This window comes from Trachemys scripta, chromosome 12, assembly GCF_013100865.1.
Source record: "Trachemys scripta elegans isolate TJP31775 chromosome 12, CAS_Tse_1.0, whole genome shotgun sequence".
Lineage (NCBI taxonomy): Eukaryota > Metazoa > Chordata > Testudines > Emydidae > Trachemys > Trachemys scripta.
In genome coordinates, this window is record NC_048309.1 from 7,202,726 (window position 1) to 7,215,956 (window position 13,231).

At 43.5% G+C, this 13,231-nt stretch overlaps 1 protein-coding gene across 4 annotated transcripts in view; it reads right to left on the reverse strand.

Moving 5' to 3' along the window:
- Positions 1–3,566: 3,566 nt before the first annotated feature.
- Positions 3,567–13,231, reverse strand: part of SLCO4A1 (solute carrier organic anion transporter family member 4A1) — a 48,276-nt gene continuing 38,611 nt past the window's right edge. For all 4 annotated transcript variants that reach the window (XM_034787174.1, XM_034787176.1, XM_034787178.1 and 1 more), the window contains 5 exons: positions 12,648–12,810; positions 11,115–11,284; positions 10,576–10,640; positions 9,614–9,762; positions 3,567–7,723 (listed from right to left, as the gene is read on the reverse strand). In XM_034787174.1, coding sequence (XP_034643065.1) covers positions 7,574–7,723; positions 9,614–9,762; positions 10,576–10,640; positions 11,115–11,284; positions 12,648–12,810 — 697 coding nt within the window. In that variant the 3' untranslated portion in view covers positions 3,567–7,573. The remainder of the gene's footprint in view (positions 7,724–9,613; positions 9,763–10,575; positions 10,641–11,114; positions 11,285–12,647; positions 12,811–13,231) is intronic.

Here is a 13,231-nt window from a genome sequence, read left to right on the forward strand (position 1 = left end):
TTTCAGGGGCAAATGCAAAAAAGGTGGATCAGGATTATGGTTTGTCTGCAGCTGATCCTGATGCTGGAGTAAAACCAAGACTTGGATTTGATGCCCTCCATTGCTGCAAAGCAGCTAGACAGGTGCAAGGGGTTACATTGGTTGTGCTGCATTCCTTCTCATGGACCTGGTATGTCTCCTCTGATTGTGCCAAGAAGAAATGTTCAATGATTAGACCACAAAGAGAAGGGCCGGATGAATTTCTGGAAGGAAAATCATGCATTTGATTTTCAACCTCATCTAACTCAAAAAGGGCCAAAGGGATTTGGCTAAGAATGTAAAAAATAAAATAGTGACCTTTGGAGAGAGACCAAACAGGGAAAGTATCATCAGAAAATCAATTTTTTTCCAAACCATTCCGAGTGCAAGAAAATAGGGGCAAGGGGGCTTATCATTTCAACTATGCTACCAAGAGCACATTACATGTGAATTGAGGTTTGATAGAGCTGTAACTGTTACATGTCTGGGCAAAACAAGCCCAGTAAATCAGCTTGACGGTCAGTTAATCACTCGGAAGCTGCCCCTAGAGAACTGCATTACCTGACTCTGACGTGTCAAATAGCACCTCAGAAATCCATGCACACAGCATCAGATCTCGGCTGGGCTATTGATTAGGAATAGCTCATCCCAGTCATATTGTGGCTGGTTTTAATTAAATGACTATACAGATGGGCATAGCAGCGGGATTTTTTTTAACCAAGCTTTTGGGCTGGATTTCTTTTGTTCCTAGATCGTGTCTGAAGGAGCAGAAGAGGAGTTCAGGGCTGCTGTATTACTCCGGCATCGGATATCCCCTCTCCACTACATTGCTGGACGTTGGCTGCCTGGCATCACTGTGTAGATCTGTGTTCCCAGAGTTGTGCATGCTAGAATGCAGATGGTAACACATGCGACACATACTGCATCAGGGTATATAAATTGTAAACCGTGATGCTAATTTTCAGCGGATGGATGGGCCCAACAACAGTGTGAAAGGAGGCTGTGAATTCCCCAGTCAAACTCTCCAATGCAGGGCAAATCCTGCTTCCTGCAAACAGTCTGAGTTCATGGGCTGTGTACAGAGGGTAACCATTGCTTGCTCTTTTACCTTTCTCCAGAGGTTTTGGCTAGCAGATCTGAGGTCATAAGATCCGCTGGCCACACAGCTCCTTGAACCTGCTGCATAGCTCATGGCGGAGCTGTGCTTTGCAACACACAAGGGTGTGAGGTCTCACTGCACAGCCTGCCCCTTCTCATACAGGGGCCTTCTATGAGTGCCACTGTGGTTGGGGTCTCCCCTCAGCTTTTGTAGGTCCAAATCAAGACCCCGTAAGGAGGCGTGATGTTTGGAAAGTGCTGAGCAAATACCCTGAAGGCAGCTTTGTGCATGGACCTTCTGTTAGTTTGTTTTAATATTCTCTTTTCTTCCTCTTTCCTTTCCCAGGAGTTGTTATTGTGGGAAAGCAGTAGTAAAGAGTGAGCTCTTATTACACTTTGTTCTGATGGTATTAAGCTTCATTATAAAGCCATTTTGCAGTTACAGGCCAACTTACAGTCGCAAGCTGCAGAGACAAACAGCTGTATATTTTCCGGCAAAATAGGTTATGGCGAGCCTGCCCTTTAAAAATCCTTTCGATTCAGTACCGGGGGTTAGTTTTAGTTTTACAATACTGGGGTGGGTTTGCTCCTGGGCTTGTTCTTTTTTATCTATCCGCCCTTCGTTTTTTAGAATACAATTTCATCAAAAGTGGCTTTAAAAAAATAAAGTGAATTTCTCTGAGTTCCCTTTTCTGATCATATGCTCAATCATGGACAGAAATCTCTTTTTCCCCATGGGAATGTCTTTGGTTTCCACTTTTATTTGCTAAAGGTTTAGCATGAACTTTGATTGGTTTATTTATTTTGAAACTGAGGAACTCCCACGTTCACCAGTGTAAATCTGGAATAAAGCCTATTAATTTATGTTTGTATGGTGCCTAACACTATGGGGCCCCGTTCTCCATTGGCCCCTAGGCCTTACCATAATACAAACAGTAAATAATATCAAATAACATTCAGTGGTTACCCATACTGCATACCTTTCCTGGTCCTTGACACGATAGAATTTTACAAAGGCATTGTCTGTACTGCCATCTAGTGGTGCTGTGGCAGCACTACACAAATGTTGTGAATCGAGAAATAAAACTCAAAACATTTTTAGGGCATGTATTTCAATCATCCATTCCACAGATAGCCAACAAAATACTATCAGGCAGGTGATGGCTGGTACAGTGTGTGTGGATAGCAAGGGTCAGAGAGCACAAGAACCTTCCCGTCCCCATCCCTCCCCCCTCCCGGATCCGACAGGAGCAGCTCCAATTCTGGGTCTTGTATGCATTGAAGACAATGGGGAAAACGCAAATAGGTGCACTCAGGCCATAGCCTCTTAACCTCTACAGCACCTGCTAGCAAACTGCAGACAGTGCAGAAGGAATGCAGACCACACCTCCAAAAAGGAAAGGTAGTAAATGCTATGATCTTCACAGGGCGCCTTCCTCCAATGCTACCAGAGACATTCTACCTGCCTGTTTATTCCACAGGCAGAATGCCCCCAGTGGAACTGTGCCCCTCTGAATCCACTCCCACTGTGGTAGATGCTCACAGAGCCACAACAAAGCCATAAATATGTGTTCAAGAGACAGGTTATGGATGGGCGAGCTCAGTGGAGATGGACAGACATTACCACAGATGTTCTGGGTTTCATATAATAAGCTCAATACTATGTGAAAACTTTGTCCATAAATTAACTCTATAATTATTTTTATGGTGAGCCAATTAAAAACACATGCTTTCCTCCCCCTACCTCCCAGGACGTGTGTGCTATGGAAACAATAAAGAAACCCAGAAGCGAATTTGACATGCTCCTTTGTTTTCCTGTCCAGTAATAGTGGACATGATGATACAGTGGATTAGGCCTGATAAATCCAGCCAGATGGCTCCACTCATTTGTGACACCTTAAAACACCGCAGTGTTCTTGAAATCAGAGAAGTCTAGTAGAACATGGAGCTGTCCCCATAAGTCCTGCAATCTGGTCTTATATGCAGATTCGACATTTATACTAGGGTTGTATCTCTGTAATGCATCAAGCCAAGATCTCAGATCCAAACACCCCTAACTTTAGGTTTGGGGAAGTGCGGGGTGCGGAAGAATTGAAATTTGGATCCAAATTTTACAGCTTAGGCCTGTCTCTAACTAAAACACTGTAAGGAATCATCTGCGCCATTGGAAAAGCTGCTCTTAGTTTTCCCATGAAACCTGAGTGGAGAGAGCCTGGAGAAGGAAACCCGATTGATCTAGTAAAATATTTTATTGATACAAGAATAAAAGGGACTTGACATGTAGTTAGTCTCATTTGAAGCCATGACAAATGTAATTATGGAATACCATAGTTTGGGAGCCTGCTGAGCCAAGTATAACGTGCCATAATTTAACGGTAGCCAAAATACGGAAACAGCTGAAGGCCTGCCAGAAAATCAGCACTAGATCTTCAAAAATAAATGGAAAGCCATTTTAATTTAATATTTTATTTCAATGCACCAATACAAAAACAATGCAGGCGTTTATATTACACATATACATAATGAATGTAAAGACATTTGCAATCTGATTGCCTTTGTATCTCTTAATGTAGCTGTACTGTACACTGTGGTTCACCAATGCCATGCTTTAAACATCCAAGAACCTGGAGAGGGCTGTCAAGCCCAACAAAGCTGTTATTTGTCCTCGTAATCAAGAAGAACAAAAGAAAGAGCAAGAGTCAAAATTCGGCCTAGCAGGTGGTAATTGTTAATGAAGGCCCTGATCCTGCAGTTGAATCAATGCTCGATGACCTTTGCACTCACATGGAGCACTGCTGACGTCAGTGCAGCTCCTCGTAGACCCAGAGCTGTGTGTGTACAGCTCCAATTTCAAGATCAGGTCCTAAAACAATTCACTGGGGGGAAAGTGAGGTTCTGATCTTGCTCATTTTGTTCTTCTCTGATAACCAAAGACCTCTTGTTTTGCCCTTGCAAGGCGACTGGTCCTGCTTATGCAGAATCAGGGCCGGGTCCCCAGAGAATGAAGAAGTGCCGTAGCTCGATTGACTCTGCTGGTGCTACCTCACTTTACGCCAGCTGATGATGTGTCCCTCGATATTTGACACTAATGCACTTGGCACAAGAAAAAAAACTGTTTTGTTTTCTAAAAATAAACCTATCATTGCATTCAGGTTGGCACAAGGAAAAGAAAATGAAATGAGTCCCAACTGGGCTGAGCGCAGAAGAGAAATCTCTCCTCAGAGCAAAAGCACACTGACATTCTGTTTCGTTTGGTTGTGCTCACACTCTGCCCTATCCTCCTTTTCCCACAAAGATCCAAGGCTCTTGTTTGCCACCCTTGTCCTTGACCTAAGGTTGTCCCAGGGTCTTAGATTTTTCCATACATTTTGATTTTAGGAATTGCTGTTGTCCTTCCACGTTATCTCAACTAGTGATGAGCAGTACCAAGAAACCTAGTTGTGTTCTGAGCTCAGTATTGTAAGATGAATCCTAAGAAGTTCAGGAAATCCAATTCCCATGTCACCAAGTCTTCTCTCCATAAAAGCCCACTAACCCGAGCTGGCCTCATAGTGTTCTTTTTCCCCAAAGGTACTAGACAGATGGAAGAAGTCTAGTGGCAGAATGGACCTTCTCTGAAACAGAATCAGATAGCTCCTCTTAGGTGTCTGCTTATCTTGATCCAGGTCCAATGCCCAATTAAGTCAACAGGAGGCTTTCCATTGTCTTCGATCTGTGTTGGATCACATTCCCTAACCCCAACCATTCCCTTACTCCCACTTGTGTAACCTTCCTCCATGAGCGCAGGAAGAAAGTGTTAGTAGTTAAAAAGAGAACCAAAGCGGTGGTGTATCAAAACTTCAATCACAATTCAAAGAGCTATCTGGCACTAAAAAGTATTGTGTCCAGAGAGTTGCTTAGCACCACAGTTCTCACTGGTTTCATTGAGAGGTGCAGGTGTCTATGCCCCAACTTTTCCAGTTGTGACTACATTATAGTATGGCTAAGCTAATTCATTCCATTTGCCTCAAAAGCACCATTCAGAATTAAATGAAGCTGATCAAGCCACACACAAAGGACCTGTTAAATATTGCTTATATTTCTGTGAAATCATAGGAATACAATACTTCACATGAGATGGGGAAATGTCCTTTCAGATACCATGTGCACGTACATATTTTTTATATACAAATGTTGCCCTAATAGGAACAGGTTTTTTTTTTGCTATTTAATTAAAATCAAGGATTTTCAGTCCCACGTTAACATCATAAAACACCACTATTCTTTTGCTCTTGAAATGATAAATTCAAACAAATTTCATTTTATAAACACCACTAAAGCATATCATATTTATAAACACTTCTAACATCATAAGTACATTATGCACAAAATATTTTCCCCAAATTACGTCATGCAACTCACCAGGCTACTGCTTGTACCCAAAGTATTGGGAAGAGTTTCTTGTTTCTAGTGTACTGGAGTGGCAGACTCCTGTAGATAGTGGTTGTCTTGCTCATAAGTGCCTGAGAAAACTGTTGACGGGCATGAAGAACCATTTACTATTGGTCAAGGTTAATCTCTTTGGGCCTAGTCATTCCCCTTAAACCCCCACAGGTGTGTAAGATGGGGAGTGGGTGTCAAGCAGCAGAGAGAGGGACACCACACCCAGAATACTGCAAGGGCTCTGTATACACCAGTGCATAGGGGTTTATTCTGGGCAGGCACTACCAATGGGTCCATGACTACCCAGAGCTACTGACCAGGGATGCCTTCCAGAATGTCGGTGTTCAGCAGTAGTTACCATGCTATGATACCAGAGACATTGCAGTGTTTCCCAATACTAGCTATTCTCTCTCACGGTAGGTGTACACGGCATTTTGGAGTGAGCCTTTCAGCCCAGATCAATGGCTCTAAAAGTTGCGGTATAGACAGTGCTTTAAACTTGCAGCTCGGGCTGAAGCTGCTGAAGTTGCGGCTGGGGCTGGGGGATTCAGAGCCCAAGCTCCAGCCCGTGCCACAACTGCAATGTGTGGTTTACTATACAGCTATTTGTAGAGCAATAGTGCGGCTAGCCTGAGGCTGAGAGGTTTGCTCCAAAATGCTGTGTAGACATCCCTAGACACTGCGGTGTGACAACGGTTGGTAAATATGGGCCTTTTAATGGCTGCTTCTGCATAGTAAATCCATGGCCTTGGTGGAGGAGGAGGATTCACGGATGGCAGAGGAACTCTTATTCAGAGCCCATTCCAAGTGAGTGTCAAGGAAAGAATGGACATTTTACTTCAACCCCGTATCTCCACCACAGTATCACCCTCAGTAGAATGGGAAACACCAGGCATGGTATATGGCCGTGTTTAATGGTGACGGCTGTGCTCGGGAAAGTTTGGTCCTTTGCGAAAAACTATAAACAGCTTTTCAACCTTCTTTACCCTTTTACAAAAACATAAATATAAAAAAATATACAAAGTAGCTACAAAATCTTTCTAAATATTTTGTAGTGACCATTACATGTTGATTAAACAGCTCGTTAGTGATTGTCCTAGAATTCTTCACTACAGTTTTATGCAGGGTAAGGACTTCAGGGGCCTGCATCTTCAGAGGGGCCTCAATCCAAGTGCTGAATTGTTACCTGTATTTTTTGCTTGTGCAACCATTTGAAGAGCCAAATAAGATTTTGACACCTGCCTGATTTCGTGGGTGCGGGTGAGACAGCCACCCAGAAATCTGGCCATTAGATGCCGATAATCCATTGCTTGGTCTTGCCAACAACATACGGTTAATACTGCAGTGCATATTTAAAGGGCATTTTTGAAAATGTGGCCCAGTTTATTTGCAAACAATGGATCAGATCATCCTCTGGTGCAAATCAGCATAGCGCCACTGAAATCAGAGCTATGTCTAGTTACATCAGCTGAGAATCTGGGTGATCTTTTCATTAGCTTCATACAATAAAGTCTGTCGCTATGTTAGGTTTCTCTTTAAACTAGCAGTCTAAGAAAAATTAAATTAGTTCTGATTTTTCTGCGTACTTAAAAACAATGTCTTTACAGAGCAGAATAAACAAAACATTGCATAGATCCATATCTTATGTATTTCTGTGTCAAACAGCACAATAGCTCAAGGACCACAAATAATCCAACAGTTTACACCAGCTGAGACTTTGTCCCACAGTGGTACCCTTTAGTGTGGTTCAGGTTTGTTATAGAAGTGCTATAAAGATACCAGTGAGTAAAATAACAGTGTCTAGCACCAATGCACAGATCCTCATATGGCATCAATGCACAGATCCTCTCATGTGCTTCTGCCATTCAGAAAATGTTATGCCAAACCAGAACTTACTTCAAATATCCTTCTTTAAATAGAAACACAAAAGTGTAAAGCAATAGTAATAATAATAGTAATCATAAAAACAGGAATAGAACAATATCTTGACATGGTATGTCTGAGGCTGAGAAAGTCCCTTGCAGTATTTACAGTGCTAGTCAGCAGCTTGGGTCTGGAGAGATGATTTGTTCTCTTGGAGGACACAGTTCCCATTTTCCGAAGCAGCTGAGCTCCCTGGTAGGGATTCTGGGGGAGGCGGTTTGTAAAGGAAACAGGCCAGCAGGAAGAAGACTGTTCCAACCACCTGTAATCATCAAGACATCCCCTGTTACTGGTAGAGCCACTTTTAATACCCAGCATGACTCTAACTTATTTAAAAACCCAGGGCCAGATCCTCAACTGATGTAAATCAGCATAGCAACCGTGAAGTCAGTGGTGTTGCTAGTGCCAATGGAGCTACGTCAATTAACAGCGGCTGAGTAGCTCCCTCCAGGCTTCCCAGATCCAGATTCAAAGAGTTTGAATATGTTACGAGGGAGTCATAAAGACAATCTGACATGCAGGTGAGCTGTGCAGGAGGATTTGGCTGGATTATAAAGACAAGGAAGAGATTAGCTGGGAAAATATATTAGTATGTGGCTCTGGGAATATGCTCCAGTTGATTATGAGCAGGTGTGCACGCCTACTTTTTAGAAATGCGTATGAAACCTCAGTAAGCAGCCAGTTAATCTGCATAGTTCCCTTGAATGTAGAGGCAGCAAAGCAAGACTGCATAAGGGTGAGGCCCGAAAGCCTTATTTTAGAAGCTCTTGGTACCATGGTGAGTAGTGCTTAGCATGATGCAAATTACAAGTAAAAGTTCATGCCATTACACACACAATTTATGGTCATACTTTTTAGACCGACACTGTACTATGCTGTAGGGGGTAGTGACTACCCATTAGTATTATGGAGGGGGATTCATCCACATCAAACAATCCCTGACGATGATGAAGATCACCTATAAACTTCACACATGGCCTCCCATTGTCATCTTTCTAACAGACTGACCCCAAACCCTCCATTTTAACCACTGCAGCTTCAGGAAAGTTCAGCTCTGAAGCTGAACTTTGCAGGCATGACCTATCATCACATAGCATCAAACCCTGTATGTAAAAAGGACCGTGGCTAGAACCGTGCCATTATTTTGGAAACAAACTGGTTTTCTTGCAGCTGGGATTTGTTTTTAAATGAAGGACTGTTTGGATGGGGGGGGGGGGCAGGTCTGCTCTTTACCTTGTTCTTGACAATTATGTATGATTCAAGTTCCCAGCTTGCGAGATTGTGAATACATCAAGGGGCAATTCCATGGCTTCGAAGGCCTCATTGTCACCAATAGGTATGTTTGCTGAGTAGCTGTGGGAAGACTGGATTGGGGAGTGTACAACCCTGCATGCCCAGGAACTGCATGTAGCAGGGGCTAGATTCTCTGATCACCTGACTCCATGACAGTAGGGCACTGGGACCTTAGAGGAATGCTCCAGCCATTTAAAACACCTGGAACCACATTGCTCTGAGCTACATGGATTTAGAGCAGCTGAGGATCTGACCTATAGTATTTTGCCATGTATACTAGCATTGCTATACACATACCTTCTCACCACAGCTGCTGATTCCTATTGTGACCTGCAAGCTAGGTGCCAATTTGGACAGAGCTAAAACAATGCTTTCTGCTCATAAATAATGAAACATTCACCCTCTTGACATTTTCGAGCAGTGATCAGAGAATGGCTATTAACTCTTCTTTACAGCATGAGCAGAGTGACCTGAGACACACTAACTAACAGACTGCATTTATATACTCAACTCCACTTCTAGAGTGAGTGATTTTAATAAAATGTGGGTTTTGTGGAGTCTTCCCCCTAAAATTTTAGAGGAAAAACATTTAGCTTGGAAAATAATATGAAGTCAGGAGAATGATGGTACCCAGAGAGTTGTTAAATTGTGAATCATAAATGGAATATTTGCATGTAGGGACAAACACTTTGCTGTGTTTTCACACCAAAGTTGCATGAAGATAGGATTCGTGCTGTGATCAGAACAGCATACCAGAGGTTTCCAAAATTCTGCCACAGTTGGCACTGCTCATCTAACCAGTCATCAGCAAAAAGCACAGGCTAGGAGATGTGAAAGTGAAATAGTAACTGGGCATCACCTTGTAGACAATTCCAGCAACCAGAGTGTAACGGCTCATGGCGGAGTTCTGGTAAACGTAGCAAGAACCTTGTTCTCCACACTGGTCCTGCCACACCAGACATGATAGATCAATCATTGAGCCAAAGGCAATAGGACCGGGAATGGCTCCTGCATGAAGACAGAATGGAACATCAGTTGATATAACTTGTATCTATCATCCTCAAGGTAGCCCAAAGCACTTTCGAAACAATGTGTCGGGGTTTGCAGGTACAATGACTGAGTAAGCTACACTGCAACCTGTATGGCTGGAATTTCCAAAAAAGCCTAAAGGAGTTAGGCACCCAAGCCCTACTGAGTTGGGTGACTAATGCCCATCAGCTCCTTTGAAAACCCCAGCCTATGAACTCAGCAATGACTTATGTAGTTATCCAGGGCCTTGGACAACACAGCCCATTTTCTTCTTGGAATGAGCAGTTGCCCACTGCTATTGTTTACTCCTTTGGAAACATGTTATGGGAGTTTTAGTTTTCTGTCCAACAGCCAGCTTACATGGTTAACAAGAGATCTCACTTCAGCACATGACACTTGGTAAGAGTTCAAATCTGCATCCCCACCAGGACCCCCAGGAACTTTTGGTGTCCTGCCTGGCGCCCTGAATTTACTAAACTCAAGCTATTGTATGATATTGTATGAAGCTTTGCTGTTCTGTATTAAGTTATCTCTAGAGCTGGGTGAGCTATTCACAGTGAACAATCTAGCTGCAAAATTTAGCTCTTTTATTTCCTGTTTGCAAATTACATGCAAACAGGATTGGATGTTTATGAATAGTGTAGGTAGGTGAGAGAAAACATCCTCCACTCAAACATCACGTATCCCCATTCCCCTGCCCTTAAACTATCTGTATTTGGCCCATGGACACTCCTGCGATAAGTGTTTTACAAATACAATAGGAAAGACATACACATTCACTCCATACTATACCTAGAGTTCTTACTACAATCCACTGGATTCCTAGTGCAAATGATCTCTGTTGGTCGGAGACGCACCTAGAGTACACAAAGTTCGAATTTTAAAATGTTGACATGCAGTAGTAGCAGCTCACCAGCACCAAAGAGAAGAGCCTCTCCACACCCCATAATACCATCAAACAGTGTACTCTGATGATAAAGGGATATATTTTCAGCCAGAATGAGGCTCATTCTCCCTTTTTGTGGACATAATGTGCACCAGCAAAATTTGTGTCCACACTTTTGGGAATTGTGAGGGCAAATCTGGATATTTGCACATCTAACTACCTCACTGAGGGCACAAATGAACTACATACAGGCGCAAGTGCTCAATTGTGCTCACAACTGGACTGAATGGAGAATCACGCTCGATATCTTCAACACCCTGAAAACTGGGCCATTTTCATCAGGCCCTGTATCACAATTACTAGGATAAAATGAAAAAGTTTGCATTCAATTACTTCCTGCTGAAACGGGAGCTTTGTACGGTAAAGAGAAGGTTCCGCTGCTTACCGTAGAGTTGCGGTCAGCGCCGGAATACTGCATAGGAATGTAAAGAAAATCACAAAAAACATGAAAAGCAGCAGGAGAGTTCTCTCACAGGAGGAAGTGCATTTCCCTGGAATCGCTTGGGCAGAACCACTGGGATCATTCTCCAGGACACAGCTACATTCATAGTAAACCTGGGAAACAAACACCTTGTCAATTTCCCAAAGAGACAGTGTTTCTATAGGCATCATTTGGGCCATAACTAGAATTGCACATGGTCAGATCAGCTGTTTTTACAGCTGGGTTTTGCTCTTGGAGCAGAATTAGGCAACCACAGCAGGGTCAAGAATTATGCCAGTTTCCAGTGCAGATATTATCAGGTCGGGTGGCAATGAACTTCACAAGACTGCTCTGAACTCTGGAAACATTAGTTATTGCATAGCGTGAACACCCTCCCACATACTGACCCCTATGTGCACAAAATACTAACAGGGGATTAAGAGCACACAATGGGACAAACTTTGCTCTGAGAATGGGAATTATGTGCACACAATGGGACAAATTCAGTTCCCAGTTCTACCCGTGTACATTCAGAGCTCAGTTCAGTTATCAACAAATATAGGCTTGAAATTAGATGAAGATTTCTGACCATCAGAGGAATGAAGTTCTGGCACAGCCTTCCAAGGGGACCAGTGGGGGCAAAAAACTTAACTGGTTTCAAGACTGAGCTTGATAAATGTATGGAGGGGATGGTATGATGAAACTGCCTACAGTGGCATGTGGTCCATCTGCAACTGCTAGTAGCAAATATCTCCAACCTCTGTAGGAGATGGGACACCAGATGGAGAGGGTTCTGAGTTACTACAGTGAATTCTTTCCCAGGTGGGTCTTGCCAACATGTTCAGGAGCTAACTGATCACCATATTTGCAGTCAGGAAGGAATTTCCCCCAAGTCAGATTGGCAGACACCCTGGGGGGGTTTAGCCTTCCTCTGCAGCGAGGGAGCACGGGGCACAAGTGGGTTTGAACTAGAGTAAATGGTGGATTCTCTGTTCTTTAAATCATGATGTGAGGGCTTCAGTAACTCAGCCATAGGTTGGGGGTCTATTACACGCATGGGTGGGGGAGGTTCTGTGGCCTGCGATGTGCAGGAGGTCAGACTAGATGATCATGGTGGTCCCTTCTGGATGTAAAATCTATGAATCTATGAGTTATGCAGGATTTACATCAGTGCAGCTGAGAGCAGAATCTGACCCATTGCATGGAGTCTAGACTCCTAATAATAACATTTGGAACTTCAAACTCCAAAATGGAACAGCAGGACTAGGACAGTGCAGAGCAGAGAAGCATAACCAGAGTACTTGCATCTCAGTTGGTGCCCAACGCTCACAAATGCTACGTATTCACAGGGGGTCCTTCTACAGTTTATATCAGCTTTAAAGCAAAACTCAAAACCTGAATAAACTTAATGTAACTTCATCAATGCTGGCCAGAATTTATGAAGGCGGATGTGCTAACTAATGTTCTTTGATAACACCTGGGTTCTTCAAACCATACCGTCTTGCCACTATCGAGGATTGCCTTTTTTTTGCACCCTGCATAGCAGGCAGAGTAATACATGATGTCATCACTTCCACAGACTGGACTGTAGATCTCCCTTAGACAGTCACATTCAGTGTTGCACGCTGCTGTCAGGTTTAGGCTGCTTTCCAGTAAGATGCTAAAGGAAATAGTGGATTAGTCAGCAGATGTTCCTTTAACCATATCTTCCAGGGCTGGGTGGGGTGGAATAAGGGCTTGTTTACATTACCCGCTGGATCGATGGGCAGCGATCGATCCAGCGGGAAACGATTTATTGCGTCTAGCCTAGACGCGATAAATTGACCGCCGAGCGCTCTCCTGTCGACTCCAGTACTCCACCCGGAGTGAGAGGCGCGGGCGGAGTTGACGGGGGAGCGGCAGCAGTCGACTCATCACAGTGAAGACACTGCAGTGAGTAGATCTAAGTACCTCGATTTCAGCTACTTTATTCACATAGCTGAAGTTGCTTAACTTAGATCAACCCTCCCACCCCCAAGTGTAGATCAGACCTAAGAGGAGAAGGAGGGCACAGGGGTGTGTGAGAGGGGATGCTAAGGTAG